The sequence below is a fragment of the Trichosporon asahii genome (assembly GCF_000293215.1).
Source record: "Trichosporon asahii var. asahii CBS 2479 unplaced genomic scaffold scaffold00070, whole genome shotgun sequence".
Lineage (NCBI taxonomy): Eukaryota > Fungi > Basidiomycota > Tremellomycetes > Trichosporonales > Trichosporonaceae > Trichosporon > Trichosporon asahii.
Genome location: NW_014040855.1, coordinates 1,906,311 through 1,926,486, shown reverse-complemented (window position 1 = coordinate 1,926,486; position 20,176 = coordinate 1,906,311). Strand labels below are relative to the sequence as shown.

The 20,176-nt window shown below is 58.9% G+C and overlaps 9 protein-coding genes and 1 non-coding gene across 10 annotated transcripts; 7 read left to right on the top strand and 3 right to left on the bottom strand.

Annotated features, from left to right (window-relative positions):
- Window positions 1–29: 29 nt before the first annotated feature.
- A1Q1_04487 (chromatin modification-related protein) lies at window positions 30–4,202 on the top strand (the record flags this gene model as incomplete). Its single annotated transcript, XM_014322853.1, has 4 exons — window positions 30–47; window positions 146–204; window positions 256–1,156; window positions 1,194–4,202. 4 exons carry the CDS (start codon window positions 30–32, stop codon window positions 4,200–4,202), a joined length of 3,987 nt encoding a protein of 1,328 aa, XP_014178328.1.
- A 575-nt stretch (window positions 4,203–4,777) lies between these two features.
- A1Q1_04486 (uncharacterized protein) lies at window positions 4,778–5,082 on the bottom strand (the record flags this gene model as incomplete). The annotated part of the gene is made up of 2 exons (XM_014322852.1): window positions 4,778–4,791; window positions 4,836–5,082. 2 exons carry the CDS (start codon window positions 5,080–5,082, stop codon window positions 4,778–4,780), a joined length of 261 nt encoding a protein of 86 aa, XP_014178327.1.
- Window positions 5,083–6,359: 1,277 nt separating this feature from the next.
- A1Q1_04485 (uncharacterized protein) lies at window positions 6,360–7,032 on the top strand (the record flags this gene model as incomplete). The annotated part of the gene is made up of 2 exons (XM_014322851.1): window positions 6,360–6,745; window positions 6,789–7,032. The coding sequence occupies 2 exons, from the start codon at window positions 6,360–6,362 to the stop codon at window positions 7,030–7,032; spliced, it is 630 nt and encodes a 209-aa protein (XP_014178326.1).
- Window positions 7,033–7,240: 208 nt separating this feature from the next.
- On the top strand, window positions 7,241–7,921 carry A1Q1_04484 (uncharacterized protein; the record flags this gene model as incomplete). Its single annotated transcript, XM_014322850.1, has 2 exons — window positions 7,241–7,584; window positions 7,669–7,921. 2 exons carry the CDS (start codon window positions 7,241–7,243, stop codon window positions 7,919–7,921), a joined length of 597 nt encoding a protein of 198 aa, XP_014178325.1.
- A 153-nt stretch (window positions 7,922–8,074) lies between these two features.
- Window positions 8,075–9,154, bottom strand: A1Q1_04483 (uncharacterized protein; the record flags this gene model as incomplete). The annotated part of the gene is made up of 2 exons (XM_014322849.1): window positions 8,075–8,673; window positions 8,785–9,154. The coding sequence occupies 2 exons, from the start codon at window positions 9,152–9,154 to the stop codon at window positions 8,075–8,077; spliced, it is 969 nt and encodes a 322-aa protein (XP_014178324.1).
- Window positions 9,155–9,499: 345 nt separating this feature from the next.
- On the top strand, window positions 9,500–11,056 carry A1Q1_04482 (uncharacterized protein; the record flags this gene model as incomplete). Its single annotated transcript, XM_014322848.1, has 2 exons — window positions 9,500–9,611; window positions 9,684–11,056. 2 exons carry the CDS (start codon window positions 9,500–9,502, stop codon window positions 11,054–11,056), a joined length of 1,485 nt encoding a protein of 494 aa, XP_014178323.1.
- Window positions 11,057–11,684: 628 nt separating this feature from the next.
- Window positions 11,685–13,034, top strand: A1Q1_04481 (uncharacterized protein; the record flags this gene model as incomplete). The annotated part of the gene is made up of 4 exons (XM_014322847.1): window positions 11,685–11,991; window positions 12,095–12,200; window positions 12,257–12,921; window positions 12,979–13,034. The coding sequence occupies 4 exons, from the start codon at window positions 11,685–11,687 to the stop codon at window positions 13,032–13,034; spliced, it is 1,134 nt and encodes a 377-aa protein (XP_014178322.1).
- Window positions 13,035–13,068: 34 nt separating this feature from the next.
- Window positions 13,069–14,432, top strand: A1Q1_04480 (uncharacterized protein; the record flags this gene model as incomplete). Its single annotated transcript, XM_014322846.1, has 4 exons — window positions 13,069–13,149; window positions 13,216–13,379; window positions 13,452–13,572; window positions 13,716–14,432. 4 exons carry the CDS (start codon window positions 13,069–13,071, stop codon window positions 14,430–14,432), a joined length of 1,083 nt encoding a protein of 360 aa, XP_014178321.1.
- Window positions 14,433–15,453: 1,021 nt separating this feature from the next.
- Window positions 15,454–15,535, top strand: A1Q1_t509. The gene has a single exon. It is a non-coding gene; the product is annotated as a tRNA-Cys (tRNA).
- A 1,676-nt stretch (window positions 15,536–17,211) lies between these two features.
- A1Q1_04479 (glyceraldehyde-3-phosphate dehydrogenase) lies at window positions 17,212–18,338 on the bottom strand (the record flags this gene model as incomplete). Its single annotated transcript, XM_014322845.1, has 2 exons — window positions 17,212–18,176; window positions 18,311–18,338. 2 exons carry the CDS (start codon window positions 18,336–18,338, stop codon window positions 17,212–17,214), a joined length of 993 nt encoding a protein of 330 aa, XP_014178320.1.
- Window positions 18,339–20,176: the final 1,838 nt, after the last annotated feature.

The following is a 20,176-nucleotide window of genomic DNA, read 5'->3' as shown; positions in this document are numbered from 1 at the left end:
GCGGTGAAAGAGGCCGCCGATCGCCCGTGATGGACGGAGGCGTCGAGGTGCGTTCTGTCCCTACCGTTTTCGGGGTTTCAGTCTCATGCGGTGCAATTTGCTTCTGAGATCCTCGAGTGGGGTGCACGTCGACTAACACTTGCAGACTTATCAGCTGTCCGGAGCTGTACACGATGTCTTGTCGTCAAAGGAGAAGTTGGTAGCGTGAGTGACGCTTCGGTTGTTTGGCCGATCTGGTGGCTGACATTAATCAAGGGACACGGTGGACGAGCACGGCAAAGCACTGAGATCTCTGTACGGGATGCTGAAGCGGAAACGGGACGAGGGATCAGACCTCCCAGACATGGACAACATGGAGGAGGTGCTTGAGCCCGGGGTTGCAGAGGCGTTCGATGGATGGAAGGACGAGTATAGGCTCGAGGCTGGACCGTCCCGGATAGCATCACTCTCGCTCCCATCAGTGCCGCCTCCATCACCGCCGAAGGGTGTCATCGCTTTCCCGGACGAAGCGCCCGTTGAGCCTGCGCCGGTGCCTGAAGTATCTGCAAACGTTGGTGTTTCGACCAGGAGCAGCCGATCAAGCTCACGAGTGGGCACACCGGCACTGAACGTCTCGTCACCGAGGCAGACTCGCTCATCTCGACCGTCGTCACCGAAGCCACCACCGCAGGCGACTGTTTCGTTGAACGACATTCTGCCGCGTCGGACACCAGGGGCTTTGGACGGTTCGCTTGACGTCCCGCCGTGGGAGCCAGTGGACAACTACAGCCCCGCAGAGGAACCTCAGCCGAACCAGACCATGAAGGTGCTGATGCCTCTGGAGAACGACTACGCCTCTCAGATCCCTCGGCTCCCGGCCTTCCCTCCCGGTGTCCACCGTCATCGCAAAGGCAACAAGGGCGACTCGGGGCGGATCGACTCGTTCAAGCTCAGTCTCATGTACAACCTCAACCCGCTCAGCAACGGAGTGTCACGATCGCCCAAGTGTGTACTTACCTCGGATTGGAGAGTCGCACAGGCTGAGCTTCGTCTTATTCGTACCATGGAGAGGATAGAGGCGAAGAAGGCTAGTGGCCGCTGGAGTCTGAGACAGCCCAAGAAGCACCGTGGGCCGCCGGTCCCCAAGTCTCACTGGGACTGGTTGCTGGACGAGATGGTATGTCTCACAGCTCGATCCGTTACTGACGACGCAGGAATGGATGCAAGTCGACTTCTCAGAAGAGCTGCGATGGAAGCGGGTCGTCGCCCGTGAGATTGCATACCAAATTGTTGAGTGGCACCTCGCCTCCCCCGAAGAGAAGGCCGAGCTCATGGTGGGAGGGCGAGGCTGGGGTTCAGCGAGGAACGATCCTGTTCCCGGACGACCAGCACCCTTAGAAGCGGATAAGACCGCGGAGGACGACGTGGAGATGCTCGTCGGGCAGGAGGACGCAGAGATGGCCGAGGCGGAAGCTGAGGCTGACCGCATCGACCCGTCTGGTGCCGACGTGCTCGATGACATTGAGAACAAGGAGAAGGCGGAAGCGAAGGAGGACGAGCCCCACGTTAAGATCGAGGCGGACGATGACTCCGGATCGAAAGACGCTGAGGGTGAAGAGGACGCGGACGGAGAGGAGGATGCGGACGGTGAAGCCGATGCCGATGGCGAAGTCGATGCGGACGGAGAAGAGGACGCCGATGGCGAGGCCGATGCCGACGGGGAGGCTGACGCTGAGGGTGAGGACGAGGGCTTCGGTCTTGAAGACATCGCCAATGCAGCCAACGAGACGCCCGCCGACAAGGCTGAGGAGAAGCCCGACGTTGAGGGTACCGTTCTGCCCAATGGCCTCGTCCTCAGCAAGCGCTTCTCAACCGTAGAAGAGCTTGCGACAGCTCGCCGACCACTCCTCTATATGCCCGCCGAAGCGCCCACGGCCGATCTCTCTACTCTCCCGTCACTCGCCGCCAAGAAGGAGGGCCCTGCTTCGCCGCCCGTTGAAGAAGACCCGCCATCTCTACAGGAGCTCTTCCCCGACCTCGCTCTCTACGGTGGACCGCAGCCGCCTTCAGCTGAGGATACGAAGATTCACAAGCGAAGCGACGAGAGCCACACTCGTATGGCCCACACCACTCGCCTGCTGGATGTTCGACCTGTCTTCGTTTCTCATCTGCAGCCGGCAAAGAATCACTTCGACAAGGACGGAGACTGGGACCTGCGTGAGGGACCTTGGTACGAGGACGCGAAGGGAGCGGCGGACATTGCGCCGGAAGTGGTCACTTCCATCTCTACTTTCTTCAGTGGCCGCGGCGTTCGGCCTCTCAACTTGCAGCCCTACAACCCTCAGCCTAAACCTGAGAACACGCGACCTGAACCGACGTGGGCGCCGGAAGAGGACAAGATCCTGCTGCGTCTGGTCACTACGTACCCCTACAACTGGCAGCTGATCGCGGACGCTTTCAACTCTGAGCGCGTCACGATTCCCTCGGACCGCAGGACGGCCTATGATTGCTACGATCGCTGGAACACAACTTGGGGGCCCGCGAAGAACCAGCCGAAGCCCGCAGAGACTCCCGCGGCGACGGGGGCGGCCGGCGCTGTCGGAGCTGCTACAGCGCCAGCTTCAGCCGCCGCTTCCGGCGCTGCCACAGCGGCCGCAACTCCTGGAGCCACCAAGGCCACGCCTGGATCTGCCACTCCCGCAGCCGGTACGCCGGCTGCCAACGGCGCCGCGCCCCCAGCTCAGCCGATGGAGCCGCCGCCTCCTCCCGGACTGTCCAAGCGGGAAGCTCGAGCTGCAAAGATGCAACGCTACGAGGGCTCGACCAAGAAGGCGATCCGTCATCAGGCGCTCTACGACGCCATTCGTAGGCTCTCTCGTCGGCGTGACAACAAGGGCAAGGAGAACCTGAAGGACCAGGAGCCTCGCGAGATCACAGTGCATGAGAGCCACTCAACGATCGCCAACCCCAACGGTCAACCTCCGACACCCTTCGAACTAGTCGAGGCCAAGTACCAGCGTGATCTTCGCATTCACGAGGCACAGCAGCAGCGTCGCCTCCTCGCCGAACAGCATCGCCAGCAGCAGCTGCGACAGCAACAGGCTGCACTTCTGCAACAGCAGCAGCAAGGTCAGCTATTGCAGCAGCAACAGGGCCAGGCTCGACCGCCTGCGGCCGCTGTCCCTGGAGCCGCCGCCACTCCAAACGTCGCTGCGAACACGCCTCGTATCGGACCTAACGGTCAGCCGATCAACATGGCGCCTAGCCAACAGCAAATTCTTAATGCTGTTGCCGCTGCCACCGCTGTCAACGGACGCGCTGGTCAGATTAACGGTGCGACACCGACTCAGAACGGCACGCGGCCGCCGCAGGTTGCCCTCACGCAGCAGCAGCAAATTCAGCTTCTGCAGGCTCAGCAGGCTGCAGCAGCGCAACGTCAGCAGCAGGCTCAGGCGCAGGCTGTCCAGCAAGCGCAAGCTCAGGCTCAAGCGCAAGCCCAGGCGCAGGCTCAGGCTCAGGCTCAGGCGCAAGCACATGCTCAGGCTGCTGCTCGAGCAAGCGTTCAGAGCACGCCGCAGCCGCAGCCCGCGACCCTCGCCTCCCCGTATGCCTCCGCCAACTCGGAGGTGGCGAATGGCACGGTCGGTGGTAACGCCTCGCCTGTTGTCCATGCTTCGCCTCAGCAGGTTCAGGCTCAGCAGCAACAGCAGCAGCTCACCCAGGCCCAGGCTCAGCTGCAGGCTGCTCAAGCCGCCCAGCAGGCTGCACAGGCGCAGGCTCAGGCTCAAGCCGTCCAGCAAGCGCAGGCTGCGCAGGCCGCTGCCATGGGCCGCGTGGCCTCTGGCGTGCCGATGCAGATGCAGCAGCAGATGAGGCCACCACAGGCATCCCCCTCGCTGCCGAACCAGATGACGCCTGCTCAGCAGCAGCAATTCCAGCAGATCATCGCCACTCTCACCGCTCAAGGCCAGCAGCCGACGCCGGAGAACATTCGCGCCGTCCACCTGCAGATGATCCGCAATGCGCAGGCCCAACAGGCGGCGCAGCAAGCCGCCGCCGCACAGGCTGTTCAGCAGCAGCAGGCCGTCCAGGCTGCCCAGCAGGCGGCGCAGGCTCAGGCGCAAGCCCAGGCACAAGCGTTGGCTGCCGCAGCCAGTCAGCAGGGCACGCCGCAGATGGGCGTCGCACAATTACAGGTCGGAACAGTAAGTTCTCTAACCTAAGCCGAAGAGTAAGCTGACCAGCAGCCGAACGCGTTCGCCAGAAGTCCTAGTGTTTCTAGTCAGATGAGCAGAAGCCCCAAGCCTCCTGGAGCATAAGTTGTTAGATTCTTTTCGGTTGTACTACGATGCACACATAATCATGCACTTGAGCGGCACGATCGAACCACGATCACCTGCACTGATGAGGTCAGGCAGAACTCTGCCCACCTGGAAATTCGGGAAAATGTGAGCAGTAATGCAGAGATGGTATAATGCTAGGTGGGTTCCTCTAATCGTCCGTTCGCCGTTCGGACTTCCGTCTACAGGTTCTTGTTGTTCAGGGGCTCACGAGCCTCCTGCTTCCATCGTCGGGTGATCTGCGAGTAACAGTTGGGGCACATGTTGTGCGCGAGCTTGACGGTGCCGCACGCCTCGCAGTGGGAGAAGTCTGCTGTCAGCTACGAGATCTGACTGAGTACGTAGCTGTGCTACGACTCCTCTTCAATGGACAGAGTGATGACTCCCCATCCCCTTCGTAGCCTGGCAGCGATTTGTGAAAGAAGACAGTCTTTTGCAACTTGAAAGATCACACGACACTACGTCGTATGCTCTAGCAAACGTCGCGTACACAGCTCCGGGAGTTTCCAAACTCACTGGTCTTGTTCTTCGGGTGCTTGTTAGCACTTCGCATGCTTTTCCTGGAGTGCGTAACCTTGCGCTTGGGGACAGCGAGGACGATCGGGGGAAGGAGCTCGAGAAGGGACGACAGACCGCCCATGACACCGGCAGCAAGGCGGCCGAGGACAGGGAAGCCGCCGACGGCAACGGCCGCCGGGGCGAAGGCGAGGGCGGAGGTGAGGCGCGGTCGCAGCGAAAACAGGGGGCGGGCGATGGCGGACATGGTGCGTGGATTGCTTTTAAGGAGTAGAGGCTGCACTTGCGTTCTCGGCACTCAATGTCGAGAAGACGATCTCGTTTGGACTTTTCAGGCGGAACCTATTTGACACCCTCACTTAGCAACATCTCCCTTTCACCTCTCACCTGGCCATGAAGCAACTACTTTCACCAGGTCATCTCGAAGACATGCTTGGGCAGCTCGACAGCATTCTTGGCTGACCCAGTTGGCTGAACCGTATCAGACTAGGTACAGAAGTTCACAGGCCACTCGAAGTAACGAATCGTCCGCTCGGTCATCGCTCTGGCGACCCCTGGCGACGTCCTTTACGGAGTGGGTTTGAAGCTAACAGCTGACTGTACCTTACGCGTGACAGTGACGCTGTACCCGCTTTATGTTGACGAGGACATGTACCAACGTTCGTTTGCAGCTACTCACCATCGAATATCTCACTTATAGAATGTCCGATGACGAAGTGACAGAGGTCCTCCTTAAGCGCCGCGACGACCACCAACAAACCATAACGAGAAATGTGGACTGCGATGCTCCAGGCCCGCAACAGTCGGCCCACTTGGCGAGGTCTCGTCTTATAGACGGGCTGATAGAGGACCTGGAGAAGTTCATCGTGGACGACACCGTTGTCTGCTCCGTCGCAATGACGGCGGACTGGGCCGATGTCGTTATAGACGACCCCCGGGGCCTGAATGGCAGCGTGACTCTCTCGCACATGGCTCAAACGGAGAAGGACGGCCATCACACATATACGGGAAGGAACCGTGAGATACTCGACAAGTGCTACGCGAATCCAGAGATGTTCATTCAGGCGAAGAGCGGTAAATCGTAGGTGGTGACACACAGGCAACAACTTATGGGCAGCTCTGCTCACGCGAGCCCGTACTCGTCTCCCGAAGGATGGACAAAATATGTTGCGACCTTTAACGTGTCGCCTAAGGCGCCAGGTCCGCATAGTAGAGGCTCAGTAGTGGGGGACCTGCTCATGGGCTTCGTGGCGGAGCTAAAAAGGGTGAAGGACATAGGTGTTGTCGTCAGCGCTACATATAACAAGCAGACTGCTGTGATCACTGTAGACGCGCCGAATGGTTTGTAGTTACTGGGATGTAGTGTCGTGAACGGCAGCCAGTCGGGGATACACGTAAGGTTGACGGTAATGTCACCATGTGCGACCTCCGTCGGTCACGTTCCTGACATGCCTGACAACACGGTTACGACGAGCACTTCACAAGGAGGATGCACCTATTTCTGTTCCCCTAACCATCTCGAACATGCCGTTCAGCGAGCCCACAGAGGTATTGCTCAAGCGCGGTGAGGCTCACGAGCAAATATTCACTTGGAACCTCGCCTTCGATGCCCCTGGTTCATCACAAGCTGCGACCCTGGCGCACGAGGGCGAGACACTCGTCGATGCTGTTATCAGAGAGTTGGAAGGATACATCAAGGATGACACGTTTGTGAACTCTGTCGCAATGTCAGCCGATACTGCGACCATCACAATCAACGACGAGCGGGGCATTGACGGGAGCGGAACCCTCGCGCAGATGGCTTTCGAGGAGAAACAAGGCTATGTCACGTACAAGGGTAAAGATCGAGAGATCTTAGATGAGTACCGCAAGAACCTGGATGCATTCAATCAGGTCCACGGCGGTGACCGGTAAGTGCGATTGCGAACTTCAAATGTCTGTGCTGACCGGCAGTGGCAAGTCGCCCGAACAACATCCCTCACCACATCCACATCAGATGAAAAGGTACATCGCAACGTACAACGTATCGCCAAGTGCCCCCAAACCCCACAACCAGGGCTTCGAATGCGGGAGCACCCATGATCTCAGAGGTTTCGTACGAGAGCTCAAGCGAGTGAAGGATAACGGCGTCGTTGTCAGCGCGATGTTCAACGGTGATACCGCCGTAATCGCTGTTGACGCGCCGAACGGTCTGTAGCCACTATGAACACTATCAAAGTGCGTTGCAGGAGCTTGTGAAGGCTTCCCCGTGATCCACGTAAGGTTGACGAAGCGTCCCATGTGCAACCCCACATCGGTCTCGTTCCTGACAACCCAGCCTGGTATGGACTTCCATACTATCCTCAACAGTCCATGGACATGCAAGCGGGGTGCATGCTCCCTCTTTTTTCACCATCGTACCCAAGATGTCGATCAGCGAGACCACCGCCACCCTCCTCAAACGCCGTGACGTCCAAGGACAGATCATCACCTGGAACCTCGACGACGATGCCCCGGGTGCACGCCAGATCGCACACGGCCCTGGCCCAGACGTAGGCGAGGAGCTGATCGACGCCGTCATTGAGGCTCTGGAAGACTATATAATGGAAGACACCATGGTGCAATCCCTGGCAATGTCCACCGATTGGGCGACAATCGTTATCGACGATTTCCGGGGTATGTTCGGAAGTCATACGTTGAAGATGATGGCAAATGAGGACAAGGCAGGTCGACCCTTATCTCAACCAAGTGATCGAGAGACATTGGACGAGTGCTACAAAAACCCGCAACTGTTCGACCAACCCAAGAGTGGAAGATGGTGAGTTCATGCAGGAGCTCGTGAGCTGATAGCCAGTTCTGAATCCACTGGGCCACCCGACGACCCGCCTCAAGCAAACCCGAACGAGCTCAAAGGGTATATCGCAACATACAATGTGTCTCCTGGAGCGCCTGGACCGCATAGCCGTGGGATCGAAGTCGACAACTTATGGAATCTCCGAGCTCTTGTGGCAGAGCTGAAGAATGTCAAGGACAAGGGAGTCATCGTGAGCGTTATGTATAACTGCGAGACCGCCATTATCACCGTAGACGCGCCGAACGGTCTGTGATCGAGTTGGAGAGGCTCGCGATCCTGTGACTTTCCTCGTTCGGCCTCTTATCTCCATCAGCTTCAGCGAGTCCTACCCGCCTCCTGTTTGATGTGCCGATATACGGAGAGATGCCAGTTGATGCATGATTGCCTATGATGAAAATACAATTGCCTACGCCTTCTCAACCCTGTCCCACTCGCCAACCTTACCAGCCATGACGTCCTCGTCCGAGATCTGCGACAGCCTGTGAAGTTCTCTCCTGACGAAGTGGACGACGGACTCGAGCTGCTCGATGAACTCGAGCTCGTTAACGGTCGGCTCAACGGCCGGGCTGGGCGGCGTCACGCCCCGGCTGGCAAAGAGGTTGCGCCAGACCCAGCTCGCGAGCTCCGAGTCGGCGCGAGCCTGATCGGCCGGGTCCTCCGAGATACCGAGACCAAGGACGTAGTCCAGGCCCGTTCCGGCGCCCTTCCACTGCTCGCCCATCTCCTCCATATACTTGCGCACGACACGCTCGCGCTCCGTGCGGCCAAGAACGAGGCGCATCTGCGACTCGGCGAGGTCGAAGAAGTGCGACAGGAGCTCGGTCGGATAGCTCTCGTGCGCAGGCTTTCGGAGCTGGATAGGGGATCCCATCGCAGGTCCGTCCTTCTCGACATCGACGGGAGCGTCAGGGTTGGTGCGGATGGCACGCAGGCGGGTCACCAGAAGCAGGACGTAGAGCAGGTGGAGCTGGAAGAATGACTGGTAAGTCGGGGGCAGCTTGCAAGCTGATGTCAGCGATGCTCAGATGGGGAGGCGCACGTCTCAGAGACTTCTCTGCCTGTTTCGTGCCCTCGGCTCACGAAAATGCCCGAAGCCGTTCCGAAGAAATCACTCACCATTGTACCAGAAATCCCGGTCCCTGTCGACAGCGTCGACAATCTCCTTCATCATATTCCTTGTCTCACGAATCGCTGTCGTCGCCTGGCTGTTGTAGCCCATCGCACGGGCGAGGCCCTTGACGACGTTCTTCGTGCCCTCCGAGTACTCCCTCGGGGCCTCGTCGGGCTTCGGCGGGTTGAAGGGGTCAACGTACACCGGGAACTGCGGCTTGCCCTGCATGACAACAGGAGCAGAGGAGATGGGCTCCTCGGCCTTCTTGTACATCACGGGCGAAGACGACATGCAGCGAACGACCGGCGCGGCGGCGGAACGAGCCGGGAGACGGCTTGCCGAAGCGAGGGTACGAGAGGCGAAGCGGAGCGACATGGCGGACGGTCCAGGCGCTGAGGTAGACCGATCGAGGAAAAGTTACTGCTCTGTAGCAGGCCGATAATCAGGCTCGTCGGGGGCCCTCTGGTGTTCGAGAGGTGTGACTGTGATGTCAAAGGTCATTGAGCATGCCGAAATGAACCTACCGCGAGAAGTGAGACCGGCTCGAACTTTTGGCTCCGCACGCCTAATTCGCGACAACTCAATCCCCGCACAGTAGGCCTAACGCAACGAGCACCGGTGCCTGAAAGGGAAACGCGCGACGCGCGTGAACGCGCAATGTCGGTTGCATCAACAACAAATCAACGCTCACACCCCTTGCAACTAACCCAGCCAGCTGGCATGGACCTCGCAACAGTCAAAGCCAAAGTCAAGTCATGGGAGAGGGCATTTCGTGCAGAACATGCACGTGAGCCGACCAAGGAAGATGTAAAGAGGGATCCCACCGACATCGGTAAGTGAAATGTTATTGCGGCTATCTAACGAGCAGCCGAGCTATATTCCATGTATCGGAAGCTCTCAAAAGGGACGGCGTCCAGCAGAGAAGTCACCAAGTCCAAGCCCAAACGCTGTACTGATGCCGTCGATAAGCCCGCGCCGGCGAACGACTTTGCGACTCCTAGCAAGTCACGTACCAACTCCGCTCTCCATCTTAGTCCCACCACACCGACTCCGCGTCGATTATTCGGCAACGCCGATGCAGGACCGTCGAAGCGTGCAGCGGCTCCCGTGACACCAGGAAGAGACCACAAGCGACAGAAGTCTGGATACACTGGCCCTGTCCAGGACCCGAACCCTTTCCGGACCCCTCAGAAAGCGCCACTACCTGCAGCATCACCTTTCAGCGTGAAGATCGATACCGAGTCCCAGTTCATTCACGCCGGATCCCCACGTCGGCTTCGTGAGGTCTTGGAGGCGAACTCACTCAAGAAGACGCGTGAAAGGGATGAGACGCCACGAACGAAAGCTCGCAAGCGGTTGGCCGGGGAGATGGACGACTCGCCTTTCCGTGTCCGTAAGAGACGCGGGGAGGGTAGGAAGGCTGCTTCTGCTGCAGAGGACAAGGAGAACGGTGCGGGTCCCGATGCTGGTGACGACGACGATGACGATGAAATTGGAGAGACTCCGATCAAGGGTGCAGCCTTTAGCCTTCTGGACGATGCGACATCAAAGCCGAGAGACCTGCTGCCGATCTTCCAGAAAGCTAGGACCGTTGCCGCAGTTTCTACAAGGCCGACACCCCGCCGGCCGTCGCCATCCCCTGCCCCACCGGACAGAGACTTGGAGAGCCCAACGCCAGGCGTTTCTGCTCCTGCCGACGATTCCGACCCTGCGCCTCAACCCGAATCTTCCCCGGGGCATGCGCACGGTACCCAAACAGCATCCCCCAGGTCCACTCGTGCTCGAGGTCGCGTCGTCGTTCTGGGAGAGGAAGACGAGTGGGACCCAGAATCTGATAGGCGTGTCGTCAAGATCACGGGGACTCGACGTCCAACTGTCCGCGGGCCTTGGAGTGACGACGAGTTTGGAGACCACCCTGGCTTGTCACAAGTGGATGACGAAGACGAGGAAGCTGAAGACGACGGACCCTGGGACGACGATGACGACGGACTCGCCGAGACGCGATCACTGGCTTCCCTCAGCCTCAGGTCGCCGGCTATGCGCAAGGGCGAGAGGTTGGCTGACCTTCGCGTGCGGGCTCTCCTGGATCCGACATCGGCGGCGGCCACCGCTCTGAGAGCTCTGAACAAGGGTCAGGATGTGTACGTGTCAGGCGAAGGCGTTGTTGGAGACGACGAAGAGAACATTGAAGGCATCATAGAGATTGGGGAGGGCGACGACGACTGGGAGAGCGACCCGGAGGGGTGGAAGGCTGTTGTCAGCGAAGAGGAGTGGTAATGTATGTATCATATTGTTGCATCATTGGTACGAAGCGCTTCTCTGCTGAAGCGTGTAAGGCAACCGACGTCTGGAAGATGACCCAGCGCGTCGGTCCCTCGGTCCGTCCATCCGCAGTCACATGCACCCTGTCCAGATTGCAACGACCGATAAGCATGCTCGTTCTATGCTAGTTGCGTTATCTCACAGATACGTAGTCCTCTCCCGTCCGCTCCATCTCCGGTGCATGCACGACAAAGCATTGCTCGAAAACCTAGGACACCGCAATGTCGGACAGCGGGCAACATTGCCCTAAATCTGCCGGACAAGCCGGGCCGGGTTTAACGACAGCATGTGGGCCCACCCTGTTCCCAGTCTTCGCACCTGATGCACAGCGCCCAAGAACAGCTGATGAACCAAGAAGCCGTATCCCTTCACAGGCCAGTTTTAGCATTTCTGGGCTCCTCCTGGGTCCTGGAACTTGCCGGGAGATACCGAGTCGATCCTTTTTCTGCGTTTAGCGTATAACTTTATCGCACCACAAGGGCGGGCGAGCGGCAAACCATGCCCACTCACTCCACAATGCTATAAAGCGGCAAAGGATGCACTCGCGTGACCGTCTTTCCCGCATTCATTACTCAGACTCACAATGCGCTGGGGGAGCAAGAGATTTGACGAGACCGTCGATGTCGACGTCGTGTCCGTTGACCCGCAAGCGCAGCTTCAGGCTCAGCTCGACCCGCAGGGCAAGGGGCTCGAGGTCAAGAAGAGCGCAGCGGAGCGCAGGTTCCTGCTCAAGCTCGACATCTTCCTTCTCACGTATGGCTGTCTCTCGCAGGTCATCAAGTACCTCGACCAGACCAACATCAACACGGCCTATGTCAGTGGGATGAGCGAGGCGCTCAACTTCCATGGCAACGAGCTCAACTACTTTGCCACCTGGTTCAATGTCGGATGTAAGCTGAGAATTTCATGGTCTTACGCTAACGGCAGACTGCATCTTCTTGATCCCCTCGCAGATCTTCATCACATACTTCCGGCCGTCGCTGTGGCTCCCAGGCCTCGAGCTGCTATGGGGCATCTTCACCGGCTGCATCGCCGCTTGCAAGACGGCTTCTCCGATCTACGGTCTGCGTGCTCTTATCGGAGTCGCCGAATCCTCGTCGTACCCTGGAACGGTTACGCTGCTAAGTGAGTGTGGCTGCTGGAGGAAGCTGACAGCAAAGTGGCGTGGTACACGCCTCTTGAGATGGCCAAGCGCATCGGCTTCTACCATTCGTGCCAGGCCGTCGGCTCCATGCTTTCGGGCGCTTTACAGACGGCTATCCACGAGAGCCTCGAGGGCAAGCACGGCATCGCGGGCTGGCAGTGGACGTTCATCATCAATTGCATCATGACAATCTGCCTGGCTCTGATCGGTCCGCTCATGATCCCGGACTTCCCTGAGAAGCCAAACCCGCTCGCCTTCTGGCTCACGGCGGAGGACAAGCAAATCGCTCAGATGCGTCTCGAGCGCTTCCGCCGTGTCGACATCAACCCGATCAACGCCAAGGCGTTCTGGCGCACAATCAAAAACCCCGCGCTGTACATGATCATCTACATTTACGTTGGCATGCTCATCGGTGTCTCGGGCATCAACTACTTCCAGCTCTGGCTCAAGAGTCTCAAGAACCCCGACGGATCGCCTGTTTGGGGTATCTCGCAGCTGAACGCTATCCCCATGGGCGGATATGCTATGCAGATGGCAGGCATTTGGGCGATTGCCCTTGCGAGTGACTATTTCAAAACGCGTTGGGTCGTCCTCATCGCGATCTGTCTCATCGGTATTCCCAGCTGCATCATCATGACGGTTTGGAACGTCCCCATCGGTGCCAAGTACTATGCCTGTGAGTGAACCTCATGGTCCTCAGCTGACGCCAGACTTTATCCTGTACATCTGCCAGTCGCACGGCCCGCCTCTCTGGGCCTGGGTGTCCGATATGCTCCCGATCGACGCTGAGCAGCGTGCACTCACCATCTCCTTCGCGATCACGATGTACTACGCGATCAACAGTTGGTCAAACGTCCTGATCTTCCCTGCGAGTCAGGCGCCGCACTACAAGCACGGCTGGCCGGTATGTCTCGCCCTCTGGATCACGAGCATCATGGTCATTTGCGCGCTGCGTTTGTATGATCTTAAGGTTATCCGCCCGCGCAATCACAGGCAGGTACAGCTGGCGATGGAGGACGAGGGAGTGTTTGTCGACTCGACGCACAAGCTGGACGAGGAGGAGGACGCTCTCCGCAAGTATGGAGGTGAGAGCGGAACGCAAGCTGCGGAGGAGGCCGGTGTGCCCGTTCTGAAGTAACTCTTAAGGTATGGTAGCTTCTGGCGATGCAAGGTTCTATCTTATCTTCTCGACCCTGACTGGGATAGCAGTCGGTCTGGTAAGCTCGCCAGGATTCAGATGCGATCTTGGATCTGGGATATGGTCAAACATTCCGTCACCTCGCTTGCGAGGATGGGGACCCCGCGCGAGATCGCATATCTCGGTCCCGTCAGTCACCGATCCGGCATGCCAAGCGGACGCATGCCATCGCTCTTTCCTTGCATCCGACCGCCTGATCGCTACTTCGAAATGGCGTTCAGTGCATCGCGCGGGTAAACCTCTGTTCTGTGTGCCTGGACCTGTGCAACCAGGTCACGCATCTGCGGTCGTCTACCTCGGCCTACCGGCAATCCCCGAGCCCACCGCCGATGGCCGAGGGACTCGTTGCAGCGCTATATCTACTATCCGGCCGGCTCAGAGCTATCAACATCGGCAACATGATTACAGCTCGCACTGCCGCCCTCGGCGCCGCCGCCGCATCGGCCATTCCCCTCATCGACGTCATCCGGCTGAAGAAGACATACCCACTGCGCGACGGCCCGGCAGATGCGCCATGGCCCAAGATTGTCGGCCACCCGAACGAGGTCGCGACGCACGTCCGCATCCCCCGTGACGTCAACGCGCGCGAGGCGTTTGTCAACGCCTTCTACCAGAACTGGACCCTGCGTTTCCTCGGCGACCTCTGCCAGCGCTTCCACCTTGAGCCCGCCCCCCTGCCCGGATACACGAGCCAGGGCACTGCGACCCTCCCCGCCTCCTATGGACATGGCATGTGGCCCGTCCTCGCTCGCACGCCCGATAGCACTATGGTCTGGTGGCAAGCTGACAAACCCGGCAAGGGAGGCGCGCAACTCCTCTCCGCCAAGAGAGGTCAGGGGGACGATGTCGAGATTGCGTTCGGTGGCGCTGAGACGCCGGACCTCACTGTCGACGCTGTTGGACGGGCGATCGAGAGGGTGCACTTTGTGTACATGCAATATCTTATTGACAGAGCGAAGAGGCGATTGGCGAAGGAGTACAAGCAGTAGTTGGATCGTTATGTATCGCGTTTAGGCATTCCTGAGGCCTGGTGTTGACGTATACAGCTATCAATTCTCGCTTGAGGTTGTTGCCTGGGTGTTATCCTTACAGCGCCCCTTTGCGGCCGACGTCTCGGGTTCGTATGGACTAAAACCTTCCTTACCTTCACTTCCCTGCACATTCTCAGCTGACGCGGGCGCAAATCTCGCTATCCCAGCATGCGTTTATGTTGCGTCTACCTTCGCATCATTACAACTGGATTTGTTTCGGTGCCCGCGAACCCGATTCACCCAATCTTTCTCCACTCCGATCTACCTGGAAGCTCGTCTCCCTCACGTCATTCTTCACCGAACTAACGTAGGCAGCTGAAAGTGCAGAACGCAGGTTCTTGCGTGTTCCTGTCCGCGCCGGTGTCAGGTCTTCCCTCGCTGCTTCGGGTCCTAGATCCAGCCGGGAAAATGGGTCGTGATGCTGCTGCCGCGCAAACCCCTGTCGTAGCCGCATGGGGAACCGTCTGGCACCTAGAAAGCGAGCTGGACGTTAGAGATCAATCTGGCTTTCTGCATCAATTTCTCCGGGCTCGGTACCACCGTTGCAGGAGGAAGGTAACAATGGACTCCTTCTTCGACTTTCATGTCACATGGCATGTGAACGAGCGTCATTCAGCAAGCTTTGGGCCACATAGATGCAGCTTCGCTATTGACACGCTGATATGCTGTGACCGTCTCAGAAAGAGCTTGCGCTCCTGAAAGGTTAACATGAAGACTTGTACCACTTCATCTGCCACTTTGATGCCTCCAGACCGCGCCCGCTCCAAACGGCCTACACGAGACGACAGGAAGCAGGAGCGACGGTCCCAGAGCCCAAGCCATTCACATGAGCGAGTGAGCGAGACTGCCCGCTTGTAAACGCCGTTTGCCCTAACGCGGTGCTCGACATCGGATCTGACCCACAAATAAAAAGTCGATCAAACGCGGAGATGGGCGCAGGTGCCAGTACTTAAGACACGCAGAGGGCGCAATTCACGTAGAGGATGTGGCTCAGCGGTAGAAGCGGCGGATTGCAATTTGCAACCATCCGTAGGTCCCCGGTTCGATCCCGGGCATTCTCTCGTTTTTGGATGCGCGTCAAGCGTGCATAGCTTGCTCCGTGCGATTCCCTTTTGCTTGCGGACCGAAGTAGCCGAGAGTGGCAGGGTCAAGGGCGCCAAGTGACACACACGGCAACTGATTGTTACCTTGTCCACCAGCTGAATCTGACGTTATTCCGAGTATTACACGATCGGCACATCGTCGGCACAACGCCTCGCTTAGATTGCTTCCCGTGGTCAGAGTTTCGATTGACCGCGCTTAATTGCCAGCGACACTGTTATCGGAGCGCCGTTTCAGGCTACCACGCTGCCGCGCTGCCGGGATGCCACGGATCCTCCGGGCCCTCCGTCAACCGACCACACCCTCACAGCACCAACGTGACGTAGCCGCGACGCACGATGGATGCTCCGTCCCTCCGAGCCTCCACCATGCACGCCCTGCACGAGCGCCCTGCTTAGTAGCCGTACTAACCGCACCAACCGCTGGGCTCGCTGGGCGCAAGCCAGCGACGCGAGTGAGTGGGTCGGGTCAACCACCCGAGTGCCCAGCCCATACACGGTATGGTTCGCTGGCTCGGGCTCACCGATCACGGTCGCGGGTCGCGGGTACACCGGGTGCTGGCGCGCCGGAAGTCGTGAGCACGCCAGAACGCCAGTGTACCGGGGATCCGGAACTCGAGCTTCCATGTTGCATTATCCGTGCCCGCAATGAAGCGCAGGGCCGGGTCATGTCTGGGTACTCAGGAGGTTGGGAGGCTGGCTGCACTTCCGTTCTGCCGACAGACAAACCAAGCATCTGGCCAGCCAGGTACGGCACGCACGATAGGGAAGGGAGAGGGGCAGCATGGCAGCGGCAGCACTTCTAGTACTTGCTAGTTATCATGATTTCAGGCACTTACCCGAGTTTGCGATATTCCGATCATCGCCGATGCCTCCCGCTGCCCCGCACTCTGCAAGTGCTGCACTCACTCTACCATTCGACCACTCCGCAACCCCCGGAGCACTTCCGTCGCCCGCCCGCGGTGCCCACGGTGCACCGCCAGCCCGTACGTCGGCGGCGCCCTCCCCCATGCATGCCCCGGCACCCCCGGTTATGACCCCCGTCCTAGTCCACCCGAGCCGCCCGTCGGTGAAGCCACTGCCTAGTCGATCCGAACGCCATCGGGACCCCAGACGCCGCGTTCTGGGGCTGATAGCGAGCGAGACAGACCTGTCAGTCATGTCGAGGACGAACCGGTCAATCATCAGCTCCGAGGCCATCTCGGCGACGCCTGGTGTCGTCGTCATGAGCGCGGACATCCAAGCCTGCCTTCTACTTTGCTCGTCAGCTCCTCGGCGCGCTCGCGCGCATGTTAAGCCCCGGCCCTGCACTCCTTTAACATCTAAACCTGCTGCATTTTAAGTTTTCGTGGACTAACTACAACCTAGGAGCGGGCGCGTTGGGGTCCGCGATTCAAGCCGACTTGTCGACCTTGGCGACGTACGAGATGAGGTCGCAAACACGGCGCGAGTATCCGTACTCGTTATCGTCTGCTTAGTGAGCGGGGACGCGCGCGCGCGGGGCCATGGGGCCATGGAAAGAGAAGAAGAGATGAAGAAAAGAAGAAGAGAAGTGGTGGATGGGTGGATGAGCGGTGGTGGTGGTGGTGGAGGGTGGTGGCGGTGGTGGAGGGTGGAGGATGGATGGTGAGCGTGGCCTATCCCGGATCCGGCTGGATCCACGACGGCGACGGCGCTAGGACAGAGTACTCACACCAGGAGATGAGCTTAACGAAGTTGGGGTTAAGCGAGATACCGGCCTTGGCGTCGAAGATGGACGACTCGGTCGAGCCAAGGAAGTCAGTGGAGACGACCTCCTCGTCGGTGTAGCCGAGGATGCCCTTGAGCTCCTTGGACTCGGAAGCAGTCTTGATGGTCTGCTTGAGCTCGTCGTACGAAGCGCCCTTCTCGAGGCGGACGACGAGGTCGACAACGGAGACGTCCGAGGTGGGGATACGGAAGGACATGCCGGTGAGCTTGCCGTTGAGCGAGGGGATGACCTTGCCGACGGCCTTGGCGGCACCAGTCGACGAGGGGATGATGTTGGCGGAAGCGCCACGGCCTCCACGCCAGTCCTTGTGCGAAGGACCGTCGACGGTCTTCTGGGTGGCAGTGGTAGCGTGGACGGTGGTCATGAGACCCTCAATGATGGTGTACTTGTCGTGGACGACCTTGGCGAGGGGAGCGAGACAGTTGGTGGTGCACGAAGCGTTGGAGATGACCTTGTACTCGGGCTTGTAGGCCTCAAGGTTGACACCGCAGACGAACATGGGGGCGTCGGCAGAGGGGGCCGAGATGATGACCTTCTTGGCACCGCCCTTCAGGTGAGCAGAGGCCTTCTCCTCGGTGGTGAAGACACCGGTGGACTCGACGATGTACTCGGCGCCGTCCTTGCCCCAGGGGATGTTGGCGGGGTCACGCTCGCCGTGGACGGCGATGGCCTTGCCGTTGATGACGAGCTTGCCGTCCTTGGCCTCGACGGTGCCCTTGAAGCGGCCGTGGGTCGAGTCGTACTTGAACATGTAGACCATGTAGTCGAGGTCGATGAAGGGGTCGTTGATCGAGACGACATCGAGGTCACCGTGCTCGATGGCGTTGCGGAGGACGATACGTCCGATACGACCTAGGACGTTGTTAGCACCATGTCGAGCTCCGAGGCCGAAAAAGTCCATGTGAACGTGAAGCGACATATAGCCGAGCCACATCGACGAGGAAGGCTCGGGTTGATGGCGTCCGCGAAGGGATAGGGCTACTCACCGAAACCGTTGATACCAACGTTGACCATGATTGCTAGTTTTGGAGGAGGGGTAGGAGAAGTGAAGAGAGAGGGTGAGAGTGATGGAGAAAGAGGAAGAGAGGAAGCGGAATGGGGTGCTTATAAATGATCCGGGGGGCGGCAGGGGGGTGCAGGCTGGAGGTGGTGTGAACTGGGGGTAGGATTAAGCCGGAGGATCGAGGGAGGGGCAGGCGGAGGAAGTGACCGGAGTGGATGGACACTGGGCGGGGAGTGCGTGCGGGTGTGCGGGCGTGTGGGTGTGCAATGCCACGCTCCTGGGTGTGTGAGTCCTGCCTGCCTGGCCGGCACCCGTCGCGTCATAACCAGGATGTGGACGCTGACTGCTCTCAGCTCTCAGGCCAGGCACCGCATCCTCACCCTCTGACGTTGCCCCCCCTCCAAGCGGACCCTCCGCTCAACCCTTCCCCCACAGACGACCGTCCGATCCCCCGATTGGTCTGCATTTACGCCCTTTTCCTTATTATTGACGTGGACTTTTCTCTCCAATGCCATTGCCGCCGGCTCCCCACACGCCGCGGCACAGACAACGCCGCCTCCCCTTGGCTCAAAGCCTGTTATCTACTCACCGCAATCCCCGTGTCGAATCACTTGCATCTCTCACTCCCACTTCCCAAACCCCTGCCCTAATCCAGCACCTCTCTCCTCAGGAATGCTGGACCATGGCCGGGAAGGCCTGATAGAGCGGTCGGATCGATCGATCCGATCCGCTTTGCGAGTCAGCCAGATCTTTGTCATGTGTAAGTCGTGGGCGGAGGTCTGTGTGATGTGTGGTTCGTGACAAAGCGGCGTTCAGTGTGTCACAGCTGCATGTCGCAGCTCGTAACTCGTCATTGGATTGCATTCCTTGGAATAAGCAGTGACGTCTTTATCTGCCTGGTACGCCTTCGACGTAGTCCGCCCTACCTGATGAAATAATTCTGAAAACTGCCGCACCCAGTTCGCCAACTTCGGCCACATGAGCCTACGACTGCGCCTAACAGCGTTCCCACGTGCAAGGGCTGTTTGCAAGCCTATGCTCACTCCTAGGTCTGTCGACGGGAGGCTGTGTGGCTTGGCTCGGCGTCGTTTGGTGGGCCAGAACGGCAGACCCGGCTCACTCATGGGCTACCGCCTGGAGCCCTAAACAGAACCAGTCAGGGACGGACATTCAGCATGCGAACGCGCCAAAGGGCGGCAATTCAGGTTCTCAGTATACACAGACCATTGATGCCCGTACTCTTGTCGCCTAACTTGGCCGTGGAAGTTCCTGCTGTTCTAATTGTGTTCCTGCGAACACGACTGACATGTGGTGCTGACCGAAGGATCGCGGACGCGCGCACAGATGGTGGAGGCACAGGCGCTGGTTCCTGGGTTCCGTTGCGGTGCGGTCAGCCTTGCCGGACCCTTGAATGATGCCACCCTTGCTCAACACCCCCTAAACCAGCCCTTACCACAGGAATCTGGCGCTAACAGCAGCGAAATCGCTCAACGACAGCCAAGGACGAACAGGAGGCAGACAGGAAGTTCCAAGACCCCGTAATGCTGATCCCCTAACGCCAGGCGCCTCTAGCCATGGTCTGAATTCAGAAGGCCGGACCCTGCATTCACCAGCTCGCAGTCTACTGGTGCTGCTCTCAATGAGTAAACATGGGCGCTAAATGTTGAGGCTGAGGCTTGCAAGGGCTTGGCCAGACGTCTGCACATCTTGGCCTTGGCCGCGAAAGCTTTCGCACACTTGTGCATGGCGTGTATCGCGAGCGAGATACGAGATTAGACATGGCATACGTTTTGGTTCTTGACATCGCTTCACAACTCACTGACCACGGACGATTCACGCGCCGCCGAGG